This window comes from Scatophagus argus, chromosome 21 (genome assembly GCF_020382885.2).
Source record: "Scatophagus argus isolate fScaArg1 chromosome 21, fScaArg1.pri, whole genome shotgun sequence".
NCBI lineage: Eukaryota > Metazoa > Chordata > Actinopteri > Scatophagidae > Scatophagus > Scatophagus argus.
Genome location: NC_058513.1, coordinates 17,925,644 through 17,949,824, shown reverse-complemented (window position 1 = coordinate 17,949,824; position 24,181 = coordinate 17,925,644). Strand labels below are relative to the sequence as shown.

General features: G+C 45.2%; 2 protein-coding genes across 11 annotated transcripts in view; one reads left to right on the top strand and one right to left on the bottom strand.

Annotated features, from left to right (window-relative positions):
* Positions 1-954: 954 nt before the first annotated feature.
* On the bottom strand, positions 955-23,791 carry mapta (microtubule-associated protein tau a). Of its 9 annotated transcripts, XM_046376865.1 has the most exons (16): positions 23,582-23,791; positions 15,475-15,640; positions 13,745-13,837; positions 13,030-13,101; positions 11,770-11,793; positions 8,965-8,999; positions 8,206-8,352; positions 7,797-7,854; positions 7,632-7,670; positions 7,153-7,406; positions 5,989-6,081; positions 4,874-4,966; positions 3,996-4,088; positions 2,807-2,888; positions 2,521-2,627; positions 955-1,152 (listed from the first exon to the last, which is right to left on the bottom strand). In XM_046376865.1, exons 2-16 carry the CDS (start codon positions 15,620-15,622, stop codon positions 955-957), a joined length of 1,536 nt encoding a protein of 511 aa, XP_046232821.1. In that variant the 5' UTR covers positions 15,623-15,640; positions 23,582-23,791. The 9 variants fall into 9 exon arrangements, with proteins under 9 accessions (XP_046232821.1, XP_046232822.1, XP_046232824.1 ...); XM_046376866.1 differs by lacking the exon at positions 7,632-7,670; XM_046376868.1 differs by lacking the exon at positions 8,206-8,352 and having other exon boundaries at positions 11,770-11,790; positions 23,582-23,789.
* ghrhr2 (growth hormone releasing hormone receptor 2) overlaps positions 1,857-24,181 on the top strand; it is a 29,270-nt gene continuing 6,945 nt past the window's right edge. For both annotated transcript variants that reach the window (XM_046376875.1, XM_046376874.1), the window contains exons 1-2: positions 1,857-2,349; positions 2,541-2,658. The gene's annotated coding sequence lies outside the window, so the exon portion shown is untranslated. The remainder of the gene's footprint in view (positions 2,350-2,540; positions 2,659-24,181) is intronic.

Here is a 24,181-nt window from a genome sequence, read left to right as displayed (position 1 = left end):
CAACACAAACCAAAAGGTTCTACTCTAGCCGTTCGTTTTTCTTTCTTTTTTTATTTGTTTGTTTGTTTTTTGTTGTTGTTTTTTTAAATCCAGGCTCCACCCCTGCAGCAGCTGGAGGTGCAGCACATGTCGGGACTACACGAAGCAAAGTGAGGTCTGAAAGCATCTTTTTCTGCCTGGACCAAAGAAATCTGCTACTTGTCTTCTAAGAGTTTCGCTCTCACAGCACCTCAGCGCGCCCTGCCTCCGCCCTGCCTCCGCCCTGCCTCCGCCCTGCAACCGCCCTGCCTCCGCCCTGCAACCGCCCTGCCTCCGCCCTGCAACCGCCCTGCAACCGCCCTGCCTCCGCTCTCCCAAATCATAAGGACAATAAAAGCACACCAGGGGACACCTGCGACAGGGGGACACCCGTTACAGGGGGACACCCATGATAGGGGGGACACCCGTTACAGGGGGACACCCATGAGAGGGGGGACACCCGTGACAGGGGGACACCTTCTGACAGGGGGGACACCCGTGACAGGGGGACACCTGTGACAGGGGGACGTGACTTCCTAAAGGGTTCACGGTCAGTGTGACAGGAAACCGTGTGTTGAATGAGCTCAGGTTCACCAGGACACGCATGGATTCCTCACAGGGAGACTTTTGCTCTGCTTTAACTCCTAAAGGGAGACTTACAAAAGGTATAAAGAGCAAACGAAGGAGACCACAGAGAGAAATTAAATACATTTTGGCCTCCTTGTTAATCTTTTTTTTTTTTTTTCCTCAAGACCTCTACGAGAAACGCCTCAAGAACAGTTTGAAGGGTTAGTGAGGGATGAACAGTGACGGGTAGCTAAAAAAGTCCTGTGAAAAGAACGAGGAAGGCATCACAACTCCTCTACGTGGTCGTGTGATGGAGGTGGAGGTGGAGGTGGAGGTGGAGGAGCTGCGGGTGCTGGGTGGTTGGGGCGTTCACAAGCCTTGTTTGGCCAGGGAGGCGGACACCTGGTCGGCCAGCGTGGAGAGCTGCGGGGAGTCGGCCATGTTGATGCTGCCGGAGGAGGACACGGTGCTGAGCTGGTGGGGGGAGTCTTCCAGGGACACGATCTCGGCGCCGTGGTCAGTGCGGGCTTTGGCCGTCTCACGGAAGTTCAGTTTGTGGGTCTCAATCTGCGGTCAGATCAGAGGCGGAGGTCAGAGTTTGATGCTGTACAGCGCCCTCTGGTGGCCGACTGTTCACGCTGACATTCATTTCTGTACATACTATTTATATTTTCTTTAAAAATATATATTTAATTTTTGCACACCAGTTTTTATTTTAATTTAATGACACTGATCAGTTCTCTTCCTGTTCTTTTTCCTATTGGTTTTGCTGTTGTTTGACCATCTAAGCTGTCAATCCACTGGCTTCATTCAAATATTTATTTATTCCTCTCTTCATTTCCACATTTATTTTCTATTCTTTTACAGATTTTTTTTATGGCATCCTGGTCCATGTTTAAGCTGTGCCTCCACCTGGAAAATGACCATAAAGTCGTGTTTTAAGTTACAAATGATGAAATACTTCATGTTTCATATGTGATCTTTGAACAAATGGACCTCACTAATGCAATGCTGAGGTGTCCGCAGACTTTTGGCCATGAAATGATGGCGACTGGATCACATGTTGAATCGATCGTGCTGCAGTTCAGAGCAGCACACGACTCACAGCTTGCGAGTACTTACAGGAGTCCTCAATCTTTATGAGGGGGTTCGTCAGGATGGGTGTGATGGGTGCTGGAGGGACAGTCTGAGGTGACTGAGGGGGGGAGACAGCGGGGGAGGGGACGGAGGGGCTGCCTGAGGTACTCCCCTCTGCTTCCTTCCCCTTCTCCCTCTACAGAGGAGCCCCCCGCAGGGCGAATGAGAAGGCATGCAACAAAAACACACACGATGGCATCAACAGAAATCTGAATGCAACACAACACATGAGAAAACAAAAAACTGAAGATAAACAATCAACAAATCATAATGGATGTAAAAGCGGCTGGATGGAGGAGATGGAAGCTCGACAGAAACTCAGGAGGGGGAAGCGTGTCAGGTGGATGGCTTTGCTTTTGGCTGACTTAGCCTGAGAGGCGACACCCAGGGCTCCAAACGGCCTGCACAGGACGGCTGTGAAGTGTGAGGATGACTCAGGTGAGCAGATAAACATCATGTGGCCAATCAGAGGAAAGGAACTCAGTGAAATCTTTGACTTGTTCCTGATGTTTGTGGTTGTTGCTGTTCCTCAGGTGTCAAACCTGCTGGCGTGTTGGCTGCGTTTAACACGTTAGGAAGCCCGACGAGGCATGAGACGGTACACCTGCCTGACGGAGCTGCGTTCAGGTGAGGCCGTCGGTCACTGCACTGAGTTTAAATAGCAGCAGCTCAGCAGATAACTTTTCCGCCAAGCAATCAGTGGTAAATGATAAAGAAAGGCAACAATATACTACTAATAATAAAGGAGTAATGCAGTGTTTTTGAACATGAAGAAAAAACTCTGAGTGATGTGTTCACCTTTCTCTGTCCACCTCCAGGAACGTGGCCGATGTTGCCCAGAGAGCCGACCTTGGACTGGACTTTGAACTCCAGCTTCTCGTTTTTGATCTCCACATTTCCGCCACCTCATGAAAACACAACGCAGAGCCAAAATCGGTAAGTTATGAAAGCGTACGTGGAAACAGGTAAGCATCAGAAACACCTCAGGGCGTGGACGGCATTGACCTGCTGCAGCCGCTCTGGCTGGACGCACTTTGTTTTTGGTCTTTGCTGGACTTGAAAGACATTGTGAACACAAACGCACCTGGTTTATGATGGATGTTGACCTTCGAGCCACATTTAGATGTCACGTTGCTCAGATCGATCTTTTTGTGCACAATCTGAACCTGTGAAGGTGACAAAGCAGACAGCAGAACAGTTCGTTCGGGGCGACAGAAACGCGAGTCTGAAGTCTAAAAGTGTGCATGCAGCTACAGAGGGACTGAACCCAGACGCTGTTAGGAACTGGTCTACAACACTCGGGTGAGGACAGACGGGGTTAGATGTTAAAGTCTGCTGTTATCATCTGCAACCTTTACTGACACTAAGATAAAAAAATGCCGAATGAGCACATCTCGTGTTAAAAGTTAAATCCATCTTTTTCCGCTGTCGTATTGATCGAAAGCCTCTCGTCGCCGTGAGCTCATCGTCTCCCGTCATGGCCGACACAAAGCCTTCAGTCTGCGGGCTGAGGTCATCCCAGCGCTCGACACGACAGGCGCAGATGGGTGGGCAGCACAGAGACTCTTTGTTACTGTGCAGAGACTCGATCACCACGCCGATTTTCCTTATAGGTCTGTGATGTTTGAGGGAGAAAACACACGGGACTCATGCAGGTTGCTCAGGGGCCAGTTTGGGTGGTTTCTGGACATCGAGCACAGAGTCAACAGAGTCATCGAGCTTACATCACACTGAGCATTACATAACACTGTCAGCTGTAGCACCGAGAGCCCTGACAAAACGCTTATACAACTGTAATACTTATTCAAGGTACTTGTACTTTACTTCAGTATTTCCGCTTTATGCTTCCTTATCCTTCTAGTCCACTACGTCTCATATTAATTGAAGAACATCAGGGAACATTTTACAGCCCAAGTTTGTTTTACTCTCCATCCTGGAAGTAAACTTTTCTGATAACACTTACATGCTTCATTAAGGCTCTGAATGTTTTCTAAAATCTAAGGTTGAGTACATGCATGCAGAAAACTACAGTTTGTCAGGTTTTATCTCCGGTTCATTGCAGTGGTGAGTATGAAATGCTCATGACTTCACGTGTGATGGTAAAACTGTTAATAGGAGGTGTTAACAGAGTGCGGGAGCAGCGAGGTTTCACACAGACAGGAGGCTTCGTGCACTTTGACATCCTTCTCCTTTGTGAAGATGCAGTCATTAAAAGCAACAAGAAGGATTTTTGGCAACCGTTTGCCACGGGCCAACATCTCGTATCTACTCACATTTCCACCACCGGGAACATGTTTTATATTATCTTTGGAGCCGCAGCGGGACTGCACATTGCTTAAGTCCAACTTCTTATCAAGAATTTGCACCTGGAAAGTTGATATGTGGGGGAAAGGAGACGGTTATCCCGGGGAAAGCAACAGCAGCCGAGCTGCAAAGGAGGACCATTTCTGGAGAGCAAATTAGCTGTTGGAGGGACGAGTCCGAGGCTCAGGGAGGGTGACAGCTAACCAGGGAACATGGCTGATTAAAGAGGACGGGGAGGAACTCTAACTTGTTTTCAGCAAGGGTTTGTGAGATGATCAAAACTGCAGAGACACTCGGGAGTCTCCTGATGCGGAGCTCATTCAGTTACACATGTTTCATATTGTCTTTGGAGCCACACTTAGACTGCACATTACTATAATCCACCTTCTGATCAAGGATTTCAACCTGGAAAGGTGCAGAGGTGAGGGGAGTCACTCAGACTGTGACGCTCCTGTCATGACAGGAAGTCAGCCTCACGTTAAAGGTACACTATGCAGGATTTGTCTTCTCAAAGTCAGCTTCCGGAATAGGACGGGTTCTTCCAAGTTGGGACTTACACAAGCAAGACTCCGTCCTGTTTTGGAATAAGCTAGCGAGTCCTGCCTAAATCCTGCATTTTATACCTTTAAGAAGAATAAAATAACAGAGAAGAGATATACCACAGAAAATGTAAAATAAAACAGTCAGAACAGGTCTAACAGGCTCCTTTTTTAAAAAAGATTTCTTCTAGTTCTATTTTCTCTTCCTGTCACAGAGGAATCATCCACATGAGATAAGGGAAAACCAGATTTTGACATTATTAAGCGAAAGACAAACACAAACTGTTGTCAGCATCCAGTTTCCCCACCTTGCCTCCACCAGGCGTGTGCTTTAAGTTGTCTTTAGAACCACAACGAGACTGGACGTTGGTCAGGTCCAGCTTCTTGTCCAGGATTTGGACCTGCAGAGTGCGAGAACAAACATGAAATCCATGAGAAATCACAAAGAGAAGAGCTCTGAGAGGGGCTCAGTCTAAAGGAGGAATAAGATGTTGAAGGTATGGAGTCAGTTCCTTAAAGGTGCCATCCATAAATTAGTGTGTTCGTCACACCTGCTCCAGATGTTTGACTGAGCCAAATGCTGCGACACAGGAAGCAGGGTGTGATACTACTGCAGGTGGTCTAAAGTTCTTCAGTGTGTGAAACGCAGATCTTGTGCGAAATGCGACACAATATGAGAGTCTCTTCACTTCGGCACACACACACACACACTTGTACAACAGCATACTGAGGCCACTGTAGGTTATCGATAAATAAAATACTTGCCAGGGGAGGGCGATTTGTATTCCGGGAAAACACTCAAATTTAGTAAATTTGTAAATTTATCAGAAAAAAACTCTTTAAGTCACAAATTTCCTTCCAAAAAATCTTCAAATCTTCTTAGGATTTCTTCTGAATAAGATTTCCCGATGCGTGGAAATGTTTTTCCTGTTTGTATATGAATACATTCCAGAAAATATTTGTTTTCTTCACAGATATTACTGAGTTTTCTCTTGAATTTACTACTTTAATCTCAGAGAATATCCAAGCTTTTTCTCATAAATTTGCAACTTTAATTTTGTAAAGTTTTTCCAGGAATATTACCGCACCTCCCAGGGCTCCATCTTATCTTAATGACCCCCCTTACAAATGTCCTTATAAATCATATAATAACTGGTGTTACAGATGCCAACTTTAATGCATTAAAGCAGTGGGCTTCAGCTTAAACCTCAAGGACTAAATGAACTAATAACTAATTATTTATTGAATTCAGTGTCTTGTTAGTGAGACTGTGACTGTACAGAAGTCCACCTCCTGATCATGTATTTGAAAATAGAGAGCACAAGTAAGAGAACACTTTGTTTTTACCAAAAGCTGGTTTTGATGATCATAACTGCAGAGATACTCAAGAGTCTGGTGTTGAGTTCATCCCTCAGTTACTCACATTGCCGCCACCGGGTACATGTTTCATATTGCCTTTGGAGCCACACTTAGACTGGGCATTACTATAGTCCACCTTCTGATCAAGGATTTGTACCTGGAAAAATGAAAACGTCAGCTTTTAGATTCTGAGTGTAGACGATGTTTGACACATGAGCTGTGAAGCCTGAAAGAAACGGACTGATTCAGAAACAGCTGTTAACTCGTGTCGCTCTGTGTGACAGCATGCAGGCCGACATGACATTTTGTCAAAGAAAAGCGGAGGGGAAAGGAATCACTGCAACCAGCAGGAAACATACGCAAGCCGTGAGTTTAAACGCTCAGCCCTCCCTTCTGTTCCTTTGATTTTGTTCCATGAATATCACAAGTGAGAATCCTCTAAATTTCAGCAGTAGAACAATCGGACACGTGACTGAAGCCTACACACAGTTAGAACAAAAGACTTGCAGTGCTAAAACAGACTTCACACACTCACACACTCGTTAGCCACAACACACACACACACACACACACACACACAATATGCTGACACACTCTGAGGACGTCGTGCTGCAGATTAGGCAACACTTGAAATATCAAAATACTGACTGGAGGTTTGGCTGCTCTGCAAGCAGAAATAACCTGATTGGCTGATTCAAATCTCGGGTGGAGCCAGTTTTGGTTTTTTTTTTAAACTGATGCCAGGATCAAACCACACGATATGAGCCCGAGCCAGCAGACACAGAATGAAAATGGATGTTGGGTGCATCATGGAGGACGTCCCGACAGACGGACGAGCAGAATATTTTTTGCCTTCCGTGGTGTGTTTGCTTCCACAGGCTGTGCAGCAGAAGCCTGCCGGCTAACAAACTTAGTTGTAAACAATGTAAGACTTAAGATATTCAAAATATCAGCTTTGCAAACTTTTTTAGGAGAAACTAAACAGACCTGAAAGAGAACCTTTAACTTCTACCTTTTGTTAAATAGGCATGTGTCAATGCCACGTGTCTGTTATGGAGCATGATCAGAAACTGTATGCTGCTTAATGAGTCCTCTGGAGCTGCCTTTCTGAGTTCAAACCCACCAACACGAGCATTTCTGCCTCCAAAGTCTAAAATAAAAAATATTAAATGGATGACAGGACCTCACATCTGCACACTAGAGAGGAGGAGATCTCAGTGTAACACACCTTTCCACCTCCGGGCTGATGTTTAATGTTGTCTGTGGAACCGATCTTGGACTTGATGTTCTTCAGGTCCGGCATGGGCGCCGCTGCAGCCAGAGGAGCCGGCGAGCGGGTCTTCAGCGAGCCCGGGGACTTGGGCGTAGAACGCACCACCGCCACCTTCTTCAGTTTGTTGGCTTCAGCCGCTGCCTTTGCGCTAAGTGCTTGGCTAGAGGGAGATTTTGGAGTACCGGGGCTGCTCTGTCCACTCTGGGCATCTTAAACAGTTGGAGAAGCAGCGAATGAGAGGGTTGAAACACGTTGACGGTCATGGATGAAAAGAAAACAGTGATGAAATGCCAATAAATCATAATAATCAAAACAAACTAGGAGCGCTGCGAGCTAAAAGCTGACCAAGTTTGATCCAGGGCGGATCAGACTGTGGCAATGCGAGGCTAAAAGTGATCTCTAATGATCTGTGCTTCTGCTTTTTTTATTTTTACCTTTTTCATTTTTTGGAGTGGGAGGTTTCTTGGCACTAGCTGTATCACAAAAAATATGACACATCATAAGTAATCCTTAAATGGAACTCCTTATAAAGTGACATAAATAAAAATTAAAAAGGTTCAAACTGGAGGGAAGGTGGACAGGTGAAGTCCTGCTCGTACCTGGTTGAGCTGAAGTTCTGGCAGAAGCTTTGGCTCCAGGGGTTTGAGACTTTGCACTCTGAAAATCAACAACACAACCAAGACATGATTTCATTTCCAGCAGAGATGCTGCTTCTACTTCACAAAGCTGCAGTCGCTTCTGTTCTACTTGCATTTAAGCCCAAGGCAGGTCAGTGATGAGAAAATGAAACAAAACTCATGTTGATCGTCAGGCTGTAATCAGTGATGAATGGACGAGGCTTTGGTTAGTGTTCATGTTAATGACCAACGACAGCACATCAGTGAAGGTTGGGATGCATTCAGACTGACTGAAAATCCTTCCCAGCTGTTCCAGGAAACATCCATCCATCCATCCATCCATCCTGAACTGAGCTCAGGTCTAAACTCTACGCTGTACTCAGACCTGTACCTGTACTCCGGGCTGCCTGGGCCCTGCGCTGCTGACTTTAATGGGGATGGAGCTGTGGCCGTTTCGCGAGGACGCGAGCGTTTTGATGCCCTTGGTGTCTATGGATGGTCTTTTATGGGAAGAGGTTGGTTTGGTGGCAGTGTGAGTCTTTTTCATGGAGAGGAGAAAATGAACAAAAGCTCCAGTGACCATAAAACAGAGGAATGATTTGAGAACTGAATGAAATGAAATGTGATGGAAAAGAATGATTACAACAGTCTTAAAGGATTATTCCACTCCATTCAACTTGGGTCCTTATTGTCATGATGTCTCATCATTTCTGTTAGTTGTAGAAACTCCATGAAGTAATTGCTGAGATCTCAGCGAAACACAGAACAACAACTAAATACTGTTTTCTGAGACCAGAAACACCTAAACAGAGTTTGTCAGCAAGTCAGTAGTCACCTAAACCGCTTTAGCTCAAAACCAGCGCTGTTTAGTGGGTCAAAGTTGAATCAGGATGTCAGTTTGTGAATAATTTACCTTTTGCCTTCATTTTCTCTTCCAAAGGTCTAAGCTGGAGGTTTAATTCCAACTTGTCTGATCATCTGACATGTTTCATGTTGTCATGTTTCGGGTCTCAGCAATACGCTGGTATACTAACTGACAGAGAAGATGCACACAGCTATAAAAAATATCTCCCAAGTTGTAATAAAGCAGAATTACCCTTTAATAAAAGAAATGGGTGACACATCTTTAACAGTGTTCTCGCTCACATACCTTATCTGCAGAGCCGTTATCCATCTTTGCTTGAGCTACAGACAGAAAAGAGAAAAGCAGGCTTTGAGCTTTTTGACCCAGTTCTTTAAAGTTTAATATCTGTAACACCACCTTTATATCCGCCCAAGTGAAATAAGACTTAAGCTTCCAAGTGTGTGGCTTGAACACATTCCCACGGCAGAGAAACAAAATCAGATCTCGGTGATGTATGCGGCATGCGCGGCGACACAAAGTGCTCGTAGCTTTTCGGGCTGCATAACCAGCGAAGTGAGCAGACATGGAGAGAGACGAAACGAAAAGCGAAAAAGTGGGGAGGGAGGACAACAAGCTTCTCCTCAGGTTGTAACGTCCAGAGAGAGAATTCGGAGGGAGAGTGCAGCATAACACAGAGTAGAAGCTGCGTTGTAAATGAAAGAAGTGGAAGGAGTTAACTGAGGAGGACTCTGAACTGGTGAATATGACAGCAAACAGACCTTTGAAAATAGGGACCGGCACCAAAGACTTTCTGGCTGTAGAGGTTTGGGGGGCTGTTTTCTGGAGCTCAGCGGTACCGGTGGTCTGAGCCACATTGCTCCTCATGTCTGAGTCATCAGAAATGTCAGGCTTTGAATGGGAGGCCGAATGTAACGATGAGTCACTGCTGCTGTTTTCAGTTGTCGTGCCAGATGGCATTTTGTTGAAAAGGCTGTCCTTGTCAGAAATGTTCCTACTGCTAAGTGCTGGACGAAGATCTTCTGAGCGAGAGTCAAAGATAGATTGTGACAGATGTTGGGTATGAGGGGGCTGCTGTGTTCCTGGGCTGATATTTCTGCTTCCAGAGTCCAAAGCTGCGCCATCTTTTGTTGGTTCAGAGCCGAGCTGCTCTCCTTGACTAACCCACAAGCTTCTATCTCCGATGGACGTCAGGTCTTCCAAAGCCATGCTGCGAACTAAAGTCTGGTTGCTCATTTCGGTCAGGCACTCGGAGGCGTCTAGGCTGATGGCCCTCTGAGAATCGGCTCCAGTCCACTCAGGGCTCCCCCTGCTGGCCGGCACGTCCCGTTTTATCTCTGACCTGCAGCTGAGGTCCTCAGAGGCCCATAAAGAGTCACTTAGCCTCTTCCCACACTCTCCCACCGGCTCATTTCCTGGGTCGGGGGAGCAGGAAGCGCCCATGAAGTCAACGCCCTCCCCAGCAGCTCCATCTGCAGCAGGCTTTGATCCCGCAAACACAAACTCACTGCAGACTCCAGAGCCAGGCTTTTCTAATTTGTTTGGAAAGCAGATTAATGATGACATTCACAGCACTCGTTTTCCATCTCCCCATTAAAAACAACAAAACCAAAACTAAAACTAAAGAAGTGAACAGTACTGGGCAATTGATGTCCATAGGGAAAATAAAAGATTATTTCATTAACCAGAAAAACACCCCCAAAAAAGCTGAGAGAGCTATGAAAGGTGAAGATGCAAGAGACGTGATCGGTGGTGGAAAAAAGTTCACATGAAAATAAACTGAGATGGAAATGGACAGTAATGCATCACACTGGGGTGACAAACAACAGATGATGCATTCCAGTGAACATAATGAACAACAGACCACTGAAATATGAACTGTCACTGTAAAACAAAGTGATTAAAATAAGATACAAAGTCTTCCTAAACTTCTGACTGCAAAACAATGAATTCCTCCCAACAAACATCTGAACCACCAAGCAATAAAACAAGAATATTTAAGTGCTATAAAAAGTCTCCCTAAACAGTCTGAAGTGTGATGCTGCAATAATTTAATAAACTGATGTGTTTGAAAATTTATTTGTATTAATAAAGTTATTTGGCATTTAAATGATGTGTGTAATAAAAAAAAATCATTAAATTGCCAGTTAATTATTAAAAGTTAATCATAATTCTGCCTTTGAAGTGGAATCATAAAATTCATTAAGAAAAAAGAAGGAAACTTAAGTCCTATCCATCGGGCTGCGGCAGTCTGAGCTCTGATTGGTCAGACTCCCACCGACATGCATCAATTGACCAATCAGTGTTCAGACTGCTGCTGCTGATTGTGAAATGAAACATATATTTAAGTAAATGAGTCAATTAAAGCAAATCTTAACCTATATTTGTACAGTATATTAACAACACGACTGTGGAAGCTCTTTATCGTCTTTCAGCTCTGTTTCTGTTTTGGGTTCAGTCTCGCTGCTGTAAAAAGCCACAGCACACGAGCTGCTCCGCGGCTAACAGACTCGCACTCAGGAAGACTCAGTCAGAGACCAGCATTTGGGAGCTAAAGGCTCAGATATTTACTTCAGGAGTGGAGGAGACCAACAACAGAGCTAAAAGAGAGAAAATATTAGATTTTCATTGATCGAGTAGACACAAACCCGACTCCACATGAATGATAATGTCAGTCTGTAACTGTTTGCTAACAAGTCTGTCATAAGATATCAGTGCTGTATTTACTTGTTACACTGCCCGCAGGTTTAAAAACATTTTTTTAAGATTCTGCCGTTAAAATTCAGTCATTAACCATTTATAGACAGAATTATTACCAGGGAAATTTAACGATATTTTAAAACATTTTTGCTTTGTTGTTTTCACTTTTGGTTCATAAATGCTGTTATTTGTTTGGGTTGCACACTTCACATTGTGTAACACAACAGCAGTAACATTTGACAAATCTGTCAGTATTTGGCCCGTGCTGTGGAAACAGCTTCTTCCCCCCTGGGTTACATTCAGTCCACCTGGAGTTTTAACTATATTCATATCTATCTCTTGCACTAAATAAATTCAGTGTAAGTGCGATCAATAAAACATGAAACAGCCTACCTGTTGAAGCTGCTCCTCCTGCTGCTGGTTGAACATGAGGAGACAGATGGAAAAGACATTAGAGCATGATAGGTAATGGCTTTCTGTCATTCAGGGCTGATTAATACAACAACAAGTCGCTGCAAAAGAAATCAATATGAAGCCCACATACAGCACGTCTTCACTTAGCAAATAACTGTTCAATATATCACTCAGAACCATAGGATGAATATGTAAACACACGCAGCGATCGGGTTTCAGCTGTTATGTAAGTCTGAGATGGTGCAGCAGTACCACACCTAAGCTGGTGTGCTGTGTGCTTTACTTCAGCTGTTTTTAACATTATTCTGGCATTCCCCATGACTGGGAGCGGTGCATCTGTTTAACAGATCACAGGAGTCTTAAATCTGCCTGTGGTTTGGCCTTACCCGTCACTCTGAAATAGCCAGGATGTAACCATCTTTTTGTTTTAAAAAAAAAAGGATATGTTTGAATCTGCTCATGTTCAGTTCTGAAAGAAGTATTAACCATCAGAGCAAGCGTAAAGAAAAAAAGAACAAAGCCACAGAACAACAACCCACCCAAAAAAAGCAAAAACAAAAAACAAAACTGTTTCCAGTATCACTGCTGAAAGAAAAAGAGTAAGCTTCATTTTACAGTCAGGACAAACACGACAGCAGCAGGCCGCTTTGGTTGTAAAACTTAAAATAAATCAACATTTTGGGGCATACACTTATTTGTTTTCTTGCAGATGAAAATGAGACAACTGATACCACTCTCATATCTGTACAACCAGCAGCCGGTTAGCTTAGCTTAGCACAAAGCCCGGCCAGCAGGAGGATACAGCTAGCCAGGCCAATACTCTCATTAACATTAGATAGCGAGTTGGGTTTTAGACAAGTTGTTTGATTAGATCACTTTGTGTTACTGGATATTATGATGGACTTTTTGGGATTTTCTGATGTTCTTTTGGCCAATTAATTATTGATTAGCTAAAAAGATAGTTGTTGCAGCCCTGGTTAAAACGGAAGAAAACAGTGTGTTACTACCCAACACTGGACAGAGGCTAGCTGTTCCCCGTTGCTGTTTTTATGCTATGCTAAGCTAACCAGCTGCTGACTGAAGCTTTACATTCACAACAGGTGACTGGTATTGATCCTCTCATCCAATTCTCGGCGAGAAAGCAAATAAGTGCATTTCCCAACATGACAAACTGATCTGTTAGGAAAACAACTGAATGCAGAAGCAGCTGCAAACGAAGCTCGACGTCCGGTGGCCTACCAAGCTGCCCCTCGTCTTCACACGAGGTGCCCCCTATCTGTGAGAGCTCGGCTTTCTCTGCAGACGTCTCGGCTGTGGGATGAACGGAAGACAAATCAGTCCGATAACAGAAGCTGTTCAACACTAAATCTGACCCTGGTCTGACTGACCTGCCTCAGGTTTACGTGGCTAAATCGACACCTCCTGACCTTGTGTTTGCAGGAGCTGTTTAACACATCAACCTGATGACCCTCCACTCCATCACACTGCACTCTCTATCGCCCTCAGTGCTTATGGCCCACACTGGAGGGGAGCTTCTGTGGTTATTTGTGCAGGCACAGAGAGCCCTTATTTCCCATGTTAGTTCATGCTACCACCATTCAAGGGGTGATTCTGGGTGGATAACAGGGTCTTATTGCACTTTGTTTGTGCTGACAACACAGCTACATCAACAGCAGGCTATAAATATCAAGCAAACGAGCAGGTTTTAAGCAATCAGGGAGGACATTTCTCAGCCGAGGCGGGTTTAGAGTTGTCAGGCTGAAAATAATGAAAACTGTGAGGCAGAAAAAAAATCAACAAAGCAAGACGAACGTGTCCTTGTACCTCTGAAACAAAGGAACGTTATCTGAAAAATTAGGAGACAGTAACTGAAAACCAGCACGCAAACTGAAACAAGCTAAATGAAGGTTAGGTTGGGTTAATGCGGTCACATGACGGGTGCAGGCGGGCGTACCAGGCGGCACCTCGACGTCATGGCGGCTGCTCTCTGGCTGAGGGAGCTCAGACTCAGATTTCAGCCCGTTTTCACCCACTTCTGCCTCTTTCTCTGTGAATCAAAGGCAAACTGGAGGTCAAGCTCGACGTTCACGCCAACATCGCTGTGAAACTAACGACCGGGTCAGCTGTGGAGTCGAGTGAAAATGGTTAAAACACGCACACTCACCTCTGATGACGGACAGGACAGATTTAAACATTATTATCCAAACCCTCATTTTAAATAATGTGACAACACTTTGGGAAAGATTTGCTGTGTTTTTAGATAATATATACTCATAAGAAATTCACATAGTATCTAAAGAAAACATTTTAAACAAGAAAGCACAACATCCAAGTGGAGCTGAGTGAGGACAACTGGACTTGGTCTTTCTTGAAGACCTGAGGCTCCTTCACACCAACTTTTCACTACAAATACTACAGTTACCCACAGCTACGTCTTCTACTCAGGCAGAGCAACGAGATACTCACTTTGTGTTTCAGCGTTGTTGTTTATCTCTGCGGTTGGGCGCGTGTGCTGCTTCCTGTTTGTGTGTGAGATGATGGGAAATGGAAACGGGGAGAACGACTGCACTAGCGAGGGCTGTAAACTGGGGAAAGCTAAGCTACGTACTAATTGGCCATATGGTGCATTGGGATGAGAAGGAAGAAACTGAAACTGATTATTAGCTGCAAGCTGAACAGTCTGTCGGGCCTGTTAATATTTGTTTTACACCCTCTGCAGCTGACAAACGAGACAACAACATCTTCCCTTTTCATGTGATTTTTTTCCCATAATTCAACCATTTTCAACCAAAAAGTTGAGGTTTTCTGTGCAGCATCAAAGCCCGATTGTTCCCGAGCTGAATTGGTAGCGGGCAGTGACACAGGATGGGGACTGGGCTCGGTCTGAAGGGGTCTGACCCAGATGCCTGGATTACAGAGCACAGTGCAGCTGCAGCCAGGCACTCAGGGCCAGTCAAGCATGTCTTGTATCCATTATGTAAAGCGGGATTAAAACAAAGCACAGCCTCTCCCAACCCCAACCTACACACACTGCAGTGACTTTTAGGAAACTGTACGTGCAAATATAAATCCTGCTCTCTGAGATAATTTAAGGATATATTCTGAGATTAAAGCTTATGTACATTATTATACTTATAAACAGGTAATATGCATGAACCAAAAGGTTATAGCACACTTATAATTCAGCTATACACAGATGAGGACGTGTTTGTGAACAAACAGTATTTATCAATAAATGGAAACACATTCTATGAACTGATTCAACCAGTCCTGCCAAAAAACACACACTGATGTTTAACAATCATTTTGGAAAAGATATAAAATTATCATTCTTTATACATAATATTCATCCAGAACATCTCATATGCAGGCGTTTTAGTTGTCTGTCTCTGCATTGTCTGACCCCTGACGTGATCATGACAAGACAACGAATGACGTCGTCAGGATTATGTCACCTTGTTCAGAGAGACAGTGACGAATGGGACGACCGCAGGAGGTGCAGGAGGCTCCTGCAGCGTCGGCCAATCAAAGAAAAGTCCTGTCAGCTTATTCGTCTGATAAACCTTCAGGCTCACCATTATCAGACAGGATGATATTTGATCTTCACTCAGAGCTGTTTTAATTTCACCATTCATCCCCAGTCATTCACCGAGGAAGCATTCGTCTGTGTTTCTCATGTCTGACCTTTCATTTTGGCGTCTCCGGGGCCTCTGTGTCCCATCTGGACTCCGTTCTCCTGGTGGTGCTGGTCGTTGATGGTCATGTTGGCTAAGGAGGAGCTCATGGTGTCTCCAGAGCTGTAGCTGTTGGAGGCGTTGTTCATGTAGTCCATTGCCAGTCGCAGGTCAGGCTGCAACAAATGAAGATCAGGATGTGTCACGTGAACTGGTCTCAAAGTCACTAAGCTGAGCAGGAAGTCTGGTTTTAAGGATTAAATAATAATGATGGCGCACCTTACTGTCACCAGCAAACGTAAACAGACACTGTGTCTGTGAAAACCAGTTATTAATACATCCTGACGTGGGGTCGGTGCTTCATGTTACAGCCTGACAGATAAAAATAGTCCCTTCTGCCCATGTGCACGCCGTCCTGATAAGCTGCACTTCCTAAACAACCACCTCTGAACAAGTGCGGCCCTCGTGTTTCATGTGCCGCCATGTTTCAGCACAGAACGGGACATTAAGGTGCTAACATTACTGCAGCACAGGAAGTCAGCCTCGCAGTCCCGACGGACTCCTTCACCCGGCGAGATGTCAAATCTCATAAAAAGAGGATTAAACATCAGATTAAAGCCAAGCCTCTGGTTACATCAGTAGTTTGAATCATATTTTTACACACACACACACACACACACACACCGCCAAGTCGAGGGCTTACGGCGTAATCAGTGTCAGCATCCAAACTGCGCTTTCCGTGTTTATATGGTGATGCAGATTTGTCGGCTTCTGATCTTTATTTTCACCCTCATGCCCACTTTGGCACATAAACATGACTCGGCTTAATTTCTCAGAGGTCCTGCAGAGCGTTTACGAGAAATTATGTTCAGTCAGCGATGCAAACGAATCAGTGCTGATTAAAGGCAGGAAGCTGAAGTAACTGATGCCCTGAATGTTGGGTTCAGTGGTGGAAAGTATTAATTGTACTTCACATACTTGTACTTTACTTGTATATATCTGTTTTATGTTATTTTATGCTCCTGCATGTCAGGGTGAAGTATTGTGCTTTTTACTCCACTGGACAGATTAAAACTTAAGATCATCACATAAATTACAAGTCAATGTCAGTGCTCAAAAGTAACTCATTTACATATATACTGTACTTAATAATGTTGAGGTACTTAATATTGACTATTTCAATTTTTTGCTACTTTATACCTCACTTTTACTGCACTGCATTTCAAGGGAAAGATTGCACTTTGCTACATTTAAATGATAACTTTAGTTACCTCGGATTAATAATACAAAACACATCTCTAAATACACATGCAGTACGTCCCCACATTAACCGGCTGCAACTGAAATGATACTTTTACGTTGGTACTGATAGTGGATTTTAATGCTAATACTTTTGTGTTTTTACTTATGCAGGATTTTGTTGAACTGGTACTTGACCAAAGGATCCGAGCGTGTGACGGCACTTGACGCAGTTGTCTCTTTACAGGCGTCGACACCTAAAGCGTTGCCGTGGTTACGCCACCCATTAAAACCCTCTCCGCGGTGCCCACTCGGCTCAGCTATGCGACCTTCCCCTTTTGTGTACCTTCACATCTCCTGACCTCGGAGGTTTGAGCCGCGTTCCACAAACAGCACGAGGGGGAGAAAGTGGCAACCGGAGGAAAACAGGACGACTTAAAGCATGTTGGGTTTTTACACTAAAAAACCTCACGTTTGTGAAATGTGAAATAAGTCTGGTGATAATTTAATTCAACCTGCTGACAAATTCAATGTAAAACTATAAACCTACTGAGTATATAAATTTAAGTATAGCCAATTCGGTACAGACACAAAGTAAAGTGGTATAAATATTTTAATCCCTTTGTCAACAGAACTGATATTTTTTGCATTAATATTTCAAGGACAGAAAAAGAAACAAAGTTAAATGCCTTTAATGTGAATAATTTCAGTTATTTCCTATATTTTCATTTAATTTTTCATTGTTCTTGACTCACTCACACCATCCTGCTGCGGTCAAATTATTCCGCCACTGAAAGTAGTCCCCAGCAAATGCACTGTTTCCTCCGGTTTGCTCCTAAAACTACAGTGAGCAGCTGTTTTAGAATATCACTGAGCCTTTTTTAAATTAAACTATATATTTAACTTTTTTCTTCAAAGAGATCCAGCTCGTAATTAGACTGAATTATCATTTTGTTCACGTTAGCTTATTTCTGTTTGGTAGGGTTGTTATTTTAACCCATCAGCTAACTAACCAATCAGCAGCCGCTCACGTCTCCGTTCCAACGTCGTCATCTTCGGTCGACAAAGACGGAGTTAGTAGCTGTTAGCTTTTGTCACTGAAGAAAAATCCTGTTTCTGTAACTTACAGCAACCTGCACGGCCTCATCGGTCTCTTCTGCGCTTGCCGCCATTTTTGTAGCCTTGTCTTTGGTGATTTTCCTGGTGTTGGTACAGGAACACAACGTTCCCATTCTTAATCCACTGGCCCCATTGGCTCAGTTGGTTTCACAAATGGTGCAGACAGCCACCAATGAGCAGAACAGGAGACCTCACTGAGATAACCGGAGATGAAGGCAGCGACCGACAGGCTGAGAGCCACAGACAGGCAGAGGGGGGTGCTGACAGACAGGCTGACACATCGTTGGTTTTATAGTAAGAACATACAGAAGAAACACCAGCCTCGTCCTTTAAGACAAACTGCTAAAACTGCATTGTGACGGGAGGAGTGATGTTTGTGTGTCCCATAGAAAATCAGATGAATAGTGTGGTCTCAGTGCTCCGGGACAAAACTGCCATTGTAGCATCACACATGACAGAATCCAAACAACAAGAAGAGCTGCACGCCGGCCAACAACGACAGTCCGTTCACTCCGCATCCGGGAGCTCAGACGGTTGGAGAGCAAACAAACTCAAGGCTGATAAGAACTGGATCCTTTGGCTGATAATTGACTGTAGTATGTCTGCTCTGTGGTTACACGACACAGGTGTAAAATAGAGCTTATATTTTCACCAACACTCTCGTTTGTCCCTCATCCTGATGATTCGCTTCGGGACACAAATTTCACCTGCGGTCGACAGAGAACGTGACAGCGGTCTTTGTCGCCGCTTCATGAGGGGAAAAAAGGCTGAAAGGTCTGCTGATGCAGCTTGTTCCTCTCAGGGCCGTGTGAAAATGTGCTGTTGGCACAGGCCCCGGCCTCCCGAGTAAAAGGCGGCTCGGCAAGGAGCTCGGTCGACGGCGGTGTTGACACAGCTCCAGGAGCAGCGAGCATGCAGCCAGGCGTGCAGCCCCACATGGTGGTTTTACCCAAATTCAAAGTGAGATGCCGCAAACAGGCGTAACTCCACTGATTTTACACATCGATATCAGTGTAGCCAGGAAGGAAGGTGTAGTATAACAGTGTCTGCAGGAGATCTGTCTGAACAATAACCAGTTATCTCGCTTTGGGCTCGAGTCAACAGATCCTTAAGGGGGAACCTGCTCTCCAAACAGAAGGTGTTTGAAAGGTGTGGCTGTTTACCAGGTGTTGCAGTCTGACGAGAAGATACTATCAGAGGGATATGTGCTCACCTGGCCCATATCAGGGAATAGAAATCAGGACGTCCTGGCTTGTGCTACTTTAGTTTCTTTTACGTGTCGCGAGTGCAATATTACGGACCCTCCTTACAACACGTGGATTTCATGCATGCGGATGCCTTTCACAGATGGTCAGAGCTCAGCATGATGTCTGATTTTTGGGTTTTCTAAAAGCGTTAGCTATGCTCATTAGTCGCAGCCTCGATTCATCAGTGAATCCACTGCTGGTTTCAGTTCTAATGCAGGGCAGAGAGAACAGCTGAAACCTTAAAAATATCTTGTCCTCTTCAGAGGGGTTTGGATGTTAAATGTCAGAAAACAGAGCAGGATGCTCTTCACAAGGCAAGTTTCCTCTGACCGGCAGTCTAGAAAACACAGTTAACACAATACAGCAGAAAAAGCAGCGAATCCTCTCATTTCAGAAGCTGGAAGCAGAGAATATTTAGCATTTCAGCTTGACAAATGACTGAAAACTGCCTTTCCTTTTGAAGACTGGACTAACTGACTTGCAGTGTGACACTTTTGTGCTGAAACAGATCAAATGGAGGAACAAAGGTGCTCGTCTGATGCCGTCCATTCGTCCTGCCTGCTCACCAGCGCAGCTCGTGGCTCGGCTGAGAGACGAGGATGCTGCTCTCATGCTTGATTGCTTCTGTATCTCTGACCTACTTTCCTCATCGCACCCCCCCACCCTTCCTGTGTGTTCTCGCCGAGCCTCTGGCAGCCACAGACCGACTCTACCTTCCTAATGGGGGCTCGGCCCTGCAGCGGAGGGTCTGAAGGTGGAGCCCGTTTCCATTCTGCCCTCCATGTAAGTGCTGCAGGGGAAACGTTTTGCAAGGCCGACCTGCACGCGGCCTCCCGCTCGGCAGCTACAGACAGTAAGGCTGTGGCGTCCAGTGGTTTTCATCCTCCTGCGATGTTAGGAGGAGGACGTGTTGAGAGGGAGCAGGGTGTGGTTAAAACAGGACAGCCGTTACGTAACCAAAGCTGCACTTTCACGTATGGAATTTAAAACATGAGGATTTCTTCCTGTGCCATCATGAAGCTAATCAGGTGCTCCAGATACTGCATGTTTCAGTATGTACACAAGACCTGCAGCTACAGTCTGATCCAACACACACACACACACACACACACTCCACTGCTGCAGTTAACCAAACTCCTCCGTCACTGTGGTGCCATTTAACTGCATACAAGAATGCAGTTTAAAGCCCACTGTAGTCTTCTTCTTCTTCTCTTTAACAAGCTGATGCTGCAGTCGTAACAACGTCTGAACATCTCGTCTTTTTCTTATCGTGTATCTCAATTAATGTCGTCACGTAACAGGAAAGGTTTGATTAAAGAATATTTCATGAGAAGAATCATTTTAAGCTTTATGTTTCACAAACCAACATGTGAGTCTTCAGTCAAAAGTAAGACACCACAAGACCCAACTGATTTTCCCGACCGATTAATCAGTTGACTGTTTCCTCAGCTGATCAGTTTGGCAACAGAAAGTGGCAGCTGTCACAGCTTACTAAAATCCAAGATGACATCTTCAAATTGCTTTGTTTGTTCAAGCTCAAAATTAGTTTACGCTAATACGAATCTGAGAAAAAGCAGCATTTAAAAATCTGAAAGCAGAGAATTTTGGCATTTTTTCCTTCAAAATGAATCGGCCGATTGCTTCAGCTGTGAAGCAGATATCTGAGTCAGTTTGAGTAACTTATGTAAAAAGGTCAACTTCAGAGAATTCATTTTGCTGATGTTGGTTTTGCCAGCCTAAGCTCCTCAGGCAGCTCCTTCCAGGACGGGGCTGGTTGGATGTGGACTTGAGCCCACACCCGTCAGTAGCCTCCACCATGTATTGAACATGAGACTTGATTGACGCCTTGGACTTATTTCTATCTTCGTCTCTGGTCTTTTCAGAGTCCTTCAAACTATTCAATAGCCAATCTAACCAAGGAAATATTAGAAACTACCAACTGGAAAATAAAAGCATACAACTAATAGTTAACAACTTGGTTCAAAAATAAAAATTTAAGTCAAGTTTCCACCAAATTTACATGAGGTTTGTCTTACTCATTTGGATCTGGTTCCCAGTTAGCATACCCGTATTTGTTAAACTCTGATGCTAACATGTCTTTTATCCAAACCTTTTTACTTTTCCCCTTTTCTTTAGCAAAGAGCTTTGCTGGTTAAACATCAAACATCAGCAGCAACAGATTCGTTCAGTTGCAGCTAATTTCCGTTAATTCTGTTCGTGTTTGAGTCAAAGCCAAATCACAGCACAACACGTTTGGTCAAAACTGAGCCACCAAACTGCAGGAACTACACCCCACCTGACTCTACACCCCACCCGACTCTACACCCCACCTGACTCTACACTCCACCTGACGCTACACCCCACCTGACTGTACACCCCACCTGATGCTACACCCCACCTGACTCTACACCCCACCTGACTCTACACCCCACCTGACTCTACACCCCACCTGACTCTACACCCCACCTGACTGTACACCCCACCTGACTCTACACCCCACCTGACGCTACACCCCACCTGACGCTACACCCCACCTGACTCTACACCCCACCTGACTCTACACCCCACCTGGCTCTAACTAGAGTGTAGTCACAGCTAGCTTTAGCTCAAGCTAAGTTGTAGTCTTTTTCCAACCAGGTTCCCAATTAATGAATCAATTTCATAGTCTTTTTAGATTGCTATAGCACATTAACAACACACTTTAACCATAACTGAGAAATAAACACAACAATAACCTTATCCTGCTAGCAGCTAGCCTAGCTTAGATATCATTTAGATTGATGGTCTCTTGTCTGAGCTGCAAGCCTTCGACTCGCTCATGGATTCACTTCTTTTCTCATGACATTTAGCCTGTGGCTTATGGGAAGTGAAGTTAAATATTGACTAACCAACACGGCCTCCATGCTCGGCCTCCATGCTCGGCCTGACGACACCCCCTTCGTGACTGCTATGTTATTGTATCTAAGATATATTTGTAAAACTCTGAAGGCATCCTTTGGTTTGAACTGCGTGTTCAGCAGTTTGGAAGGGAGGAGTCCATCTCAGTTCCTCCAGTATCAACCCATGCCAACACAAAAGCTGCAGGAACTTGCAGAAGGCTGCCCGAGTCTGTGCACACATTCACAAGAGGACAGTGAGGCCGGCTGGCATGTCTTCCAGCTGCGGTTACACACCACAACCTGCCCGGCTCCCTCCTCACTGCACAAATCAACGGCACGGACAACAAGAAAGTGTCTCCTCCCGTGGGGATGGGGGAGAGAGAGGTGTGTCTGAGCCGAGGAGAGAGCTGCTCATTCCGACGAACCCACCCAGTCCATCAGACAGCAGGCATCACCCACACGCAAACTGCGCCTTATTGTTGTCCTGTGGTTAGCGCTGAAACGCTTTTTATGCACCTCCCGGGAACCAGATCCTGTCCAACTGACCCCGGGAGGATTAGCGAAGGGCCCATATGTGTCAGATAAGCAGGCTGGTCCACTGCTCGGGCTGCGCTGCTGTGCGGACTGTCTCCGCTGTGGGTCAGATGAAAAATGGGCTTGGCATTTGCGCACAGGCGCCGCATCATCCCGATTCCCTACAGGATCTGCTCTCTGAATAATGCAGGAATATGAACATACCGTAGGCGCACGCAAACGAACGCATCGCACCACGCAGGGGCTTGTTTGTGCTTTTGCTTGCAGGATTTTTATCTTGCACAATAAACGAGTCCGTCCGTGTTGCACGTACAGCGATGCTAGAAGCCATTTAGGCACTCAGATGCCAGAAAGAAGCGAAAGATCCAGAATAACGGGGAGGGGGGGAAGCAACGTGAAGACTCCTCACAGACACAAATACACACTCAAAATCAGACGACACAAAGAAAACAAGTGTTCACTGCTGCCAGGCTGTAGACAATGTCAGAGAAATAACACCGCATTGTCGTCCTCCTGGGAGCCTTTAATAATGAGATTATAAATATTCTGGCGGATTAGTCTTGTTACCGCGCACAGGGACAATCTGCGTGCGGCTGAGGGGAAGGCAGGACCTGCTCCGGGGGATGATGGACACATTTTCGTTTCGTTTCTCGCTGGGCATGAGGAGAAAACGCGCAAACCGCCGTGTTTGTGAGGGGAGGCGACTGCTCCTCCGGGGCTGAAGCGACGACGGCTGCAACAAAAACACGTTTCCACTTTGCCGTGCGTGAGGGTGGATGAAGATGGAGACGGCGCACAATGAAAGTCTGGTTTTAAAAGCCTCCGCAGGCGCAACGAGCCGCCGCAGGAGGATCGGTGCTGACACAGGCTGCGAGAAAAACGCATTTCATTCATGTGCGCGGTATTTCTGTACGTGGAAACGCACCGAGGCCCAACCTCTCCCACTTCATGCACAAAATATTAAGTGACAAGACGAATGCCGATGGAGAATTACGACGCAGCGTCCGGCTCGCGTGTCGGCCGCTCGCCCCGAGCTTTCGGCGTGATTGCGCTGATGTTGGATTCGTCAGATAGCAGAAATATGTCGGGTTTTTCTTACCTGAGTGCAGACAGCGGTGTTGTCTCTTCAGCGGCAGTCGCTCACCGGGATCACACGGCTTGTCCTGGCGGTGCAGCAGCAGGCCTGAGGGGGGCGCAGCGGAGCGACCGCCGCGCGTCCTGAAATGCAACCTGTGAGCTCCGCGGCAGCGCGCAGTCCGGCTTCGACCCAACAAAGAGCTGCAAAACACAAACTGCAGGCACATCGTGAGGGTTTGACGTTTTCTACCGCCATCACGGCACAGCTTATCACATGTACACGTTTTAACCTGCGGGTGAAAGGAGCAGACACAATCAATCGATCAATCAATCAATCTTTATTTATCAAAGTGCAAACCAAACACACAACCAAAAAACCCCACAAGTTAATAAGACAACAATTGAAGATTTATTTTAAAAAAAAAGGCATTCAAAATGAAATGATGAAATACTACAAAATGATTAGGCAGCATTAAAACTGTAAACAGGTGAGGAAATACAGAATAAAACAAAGGGAAATAAGTATAAACACTTCATAAAGTGCAGCATTCAAAGTAAAAGTGAAAGTACACACACACACCAGTTTTAAACTGGTTTTTATGTTGTATGAGTTGTACACTGT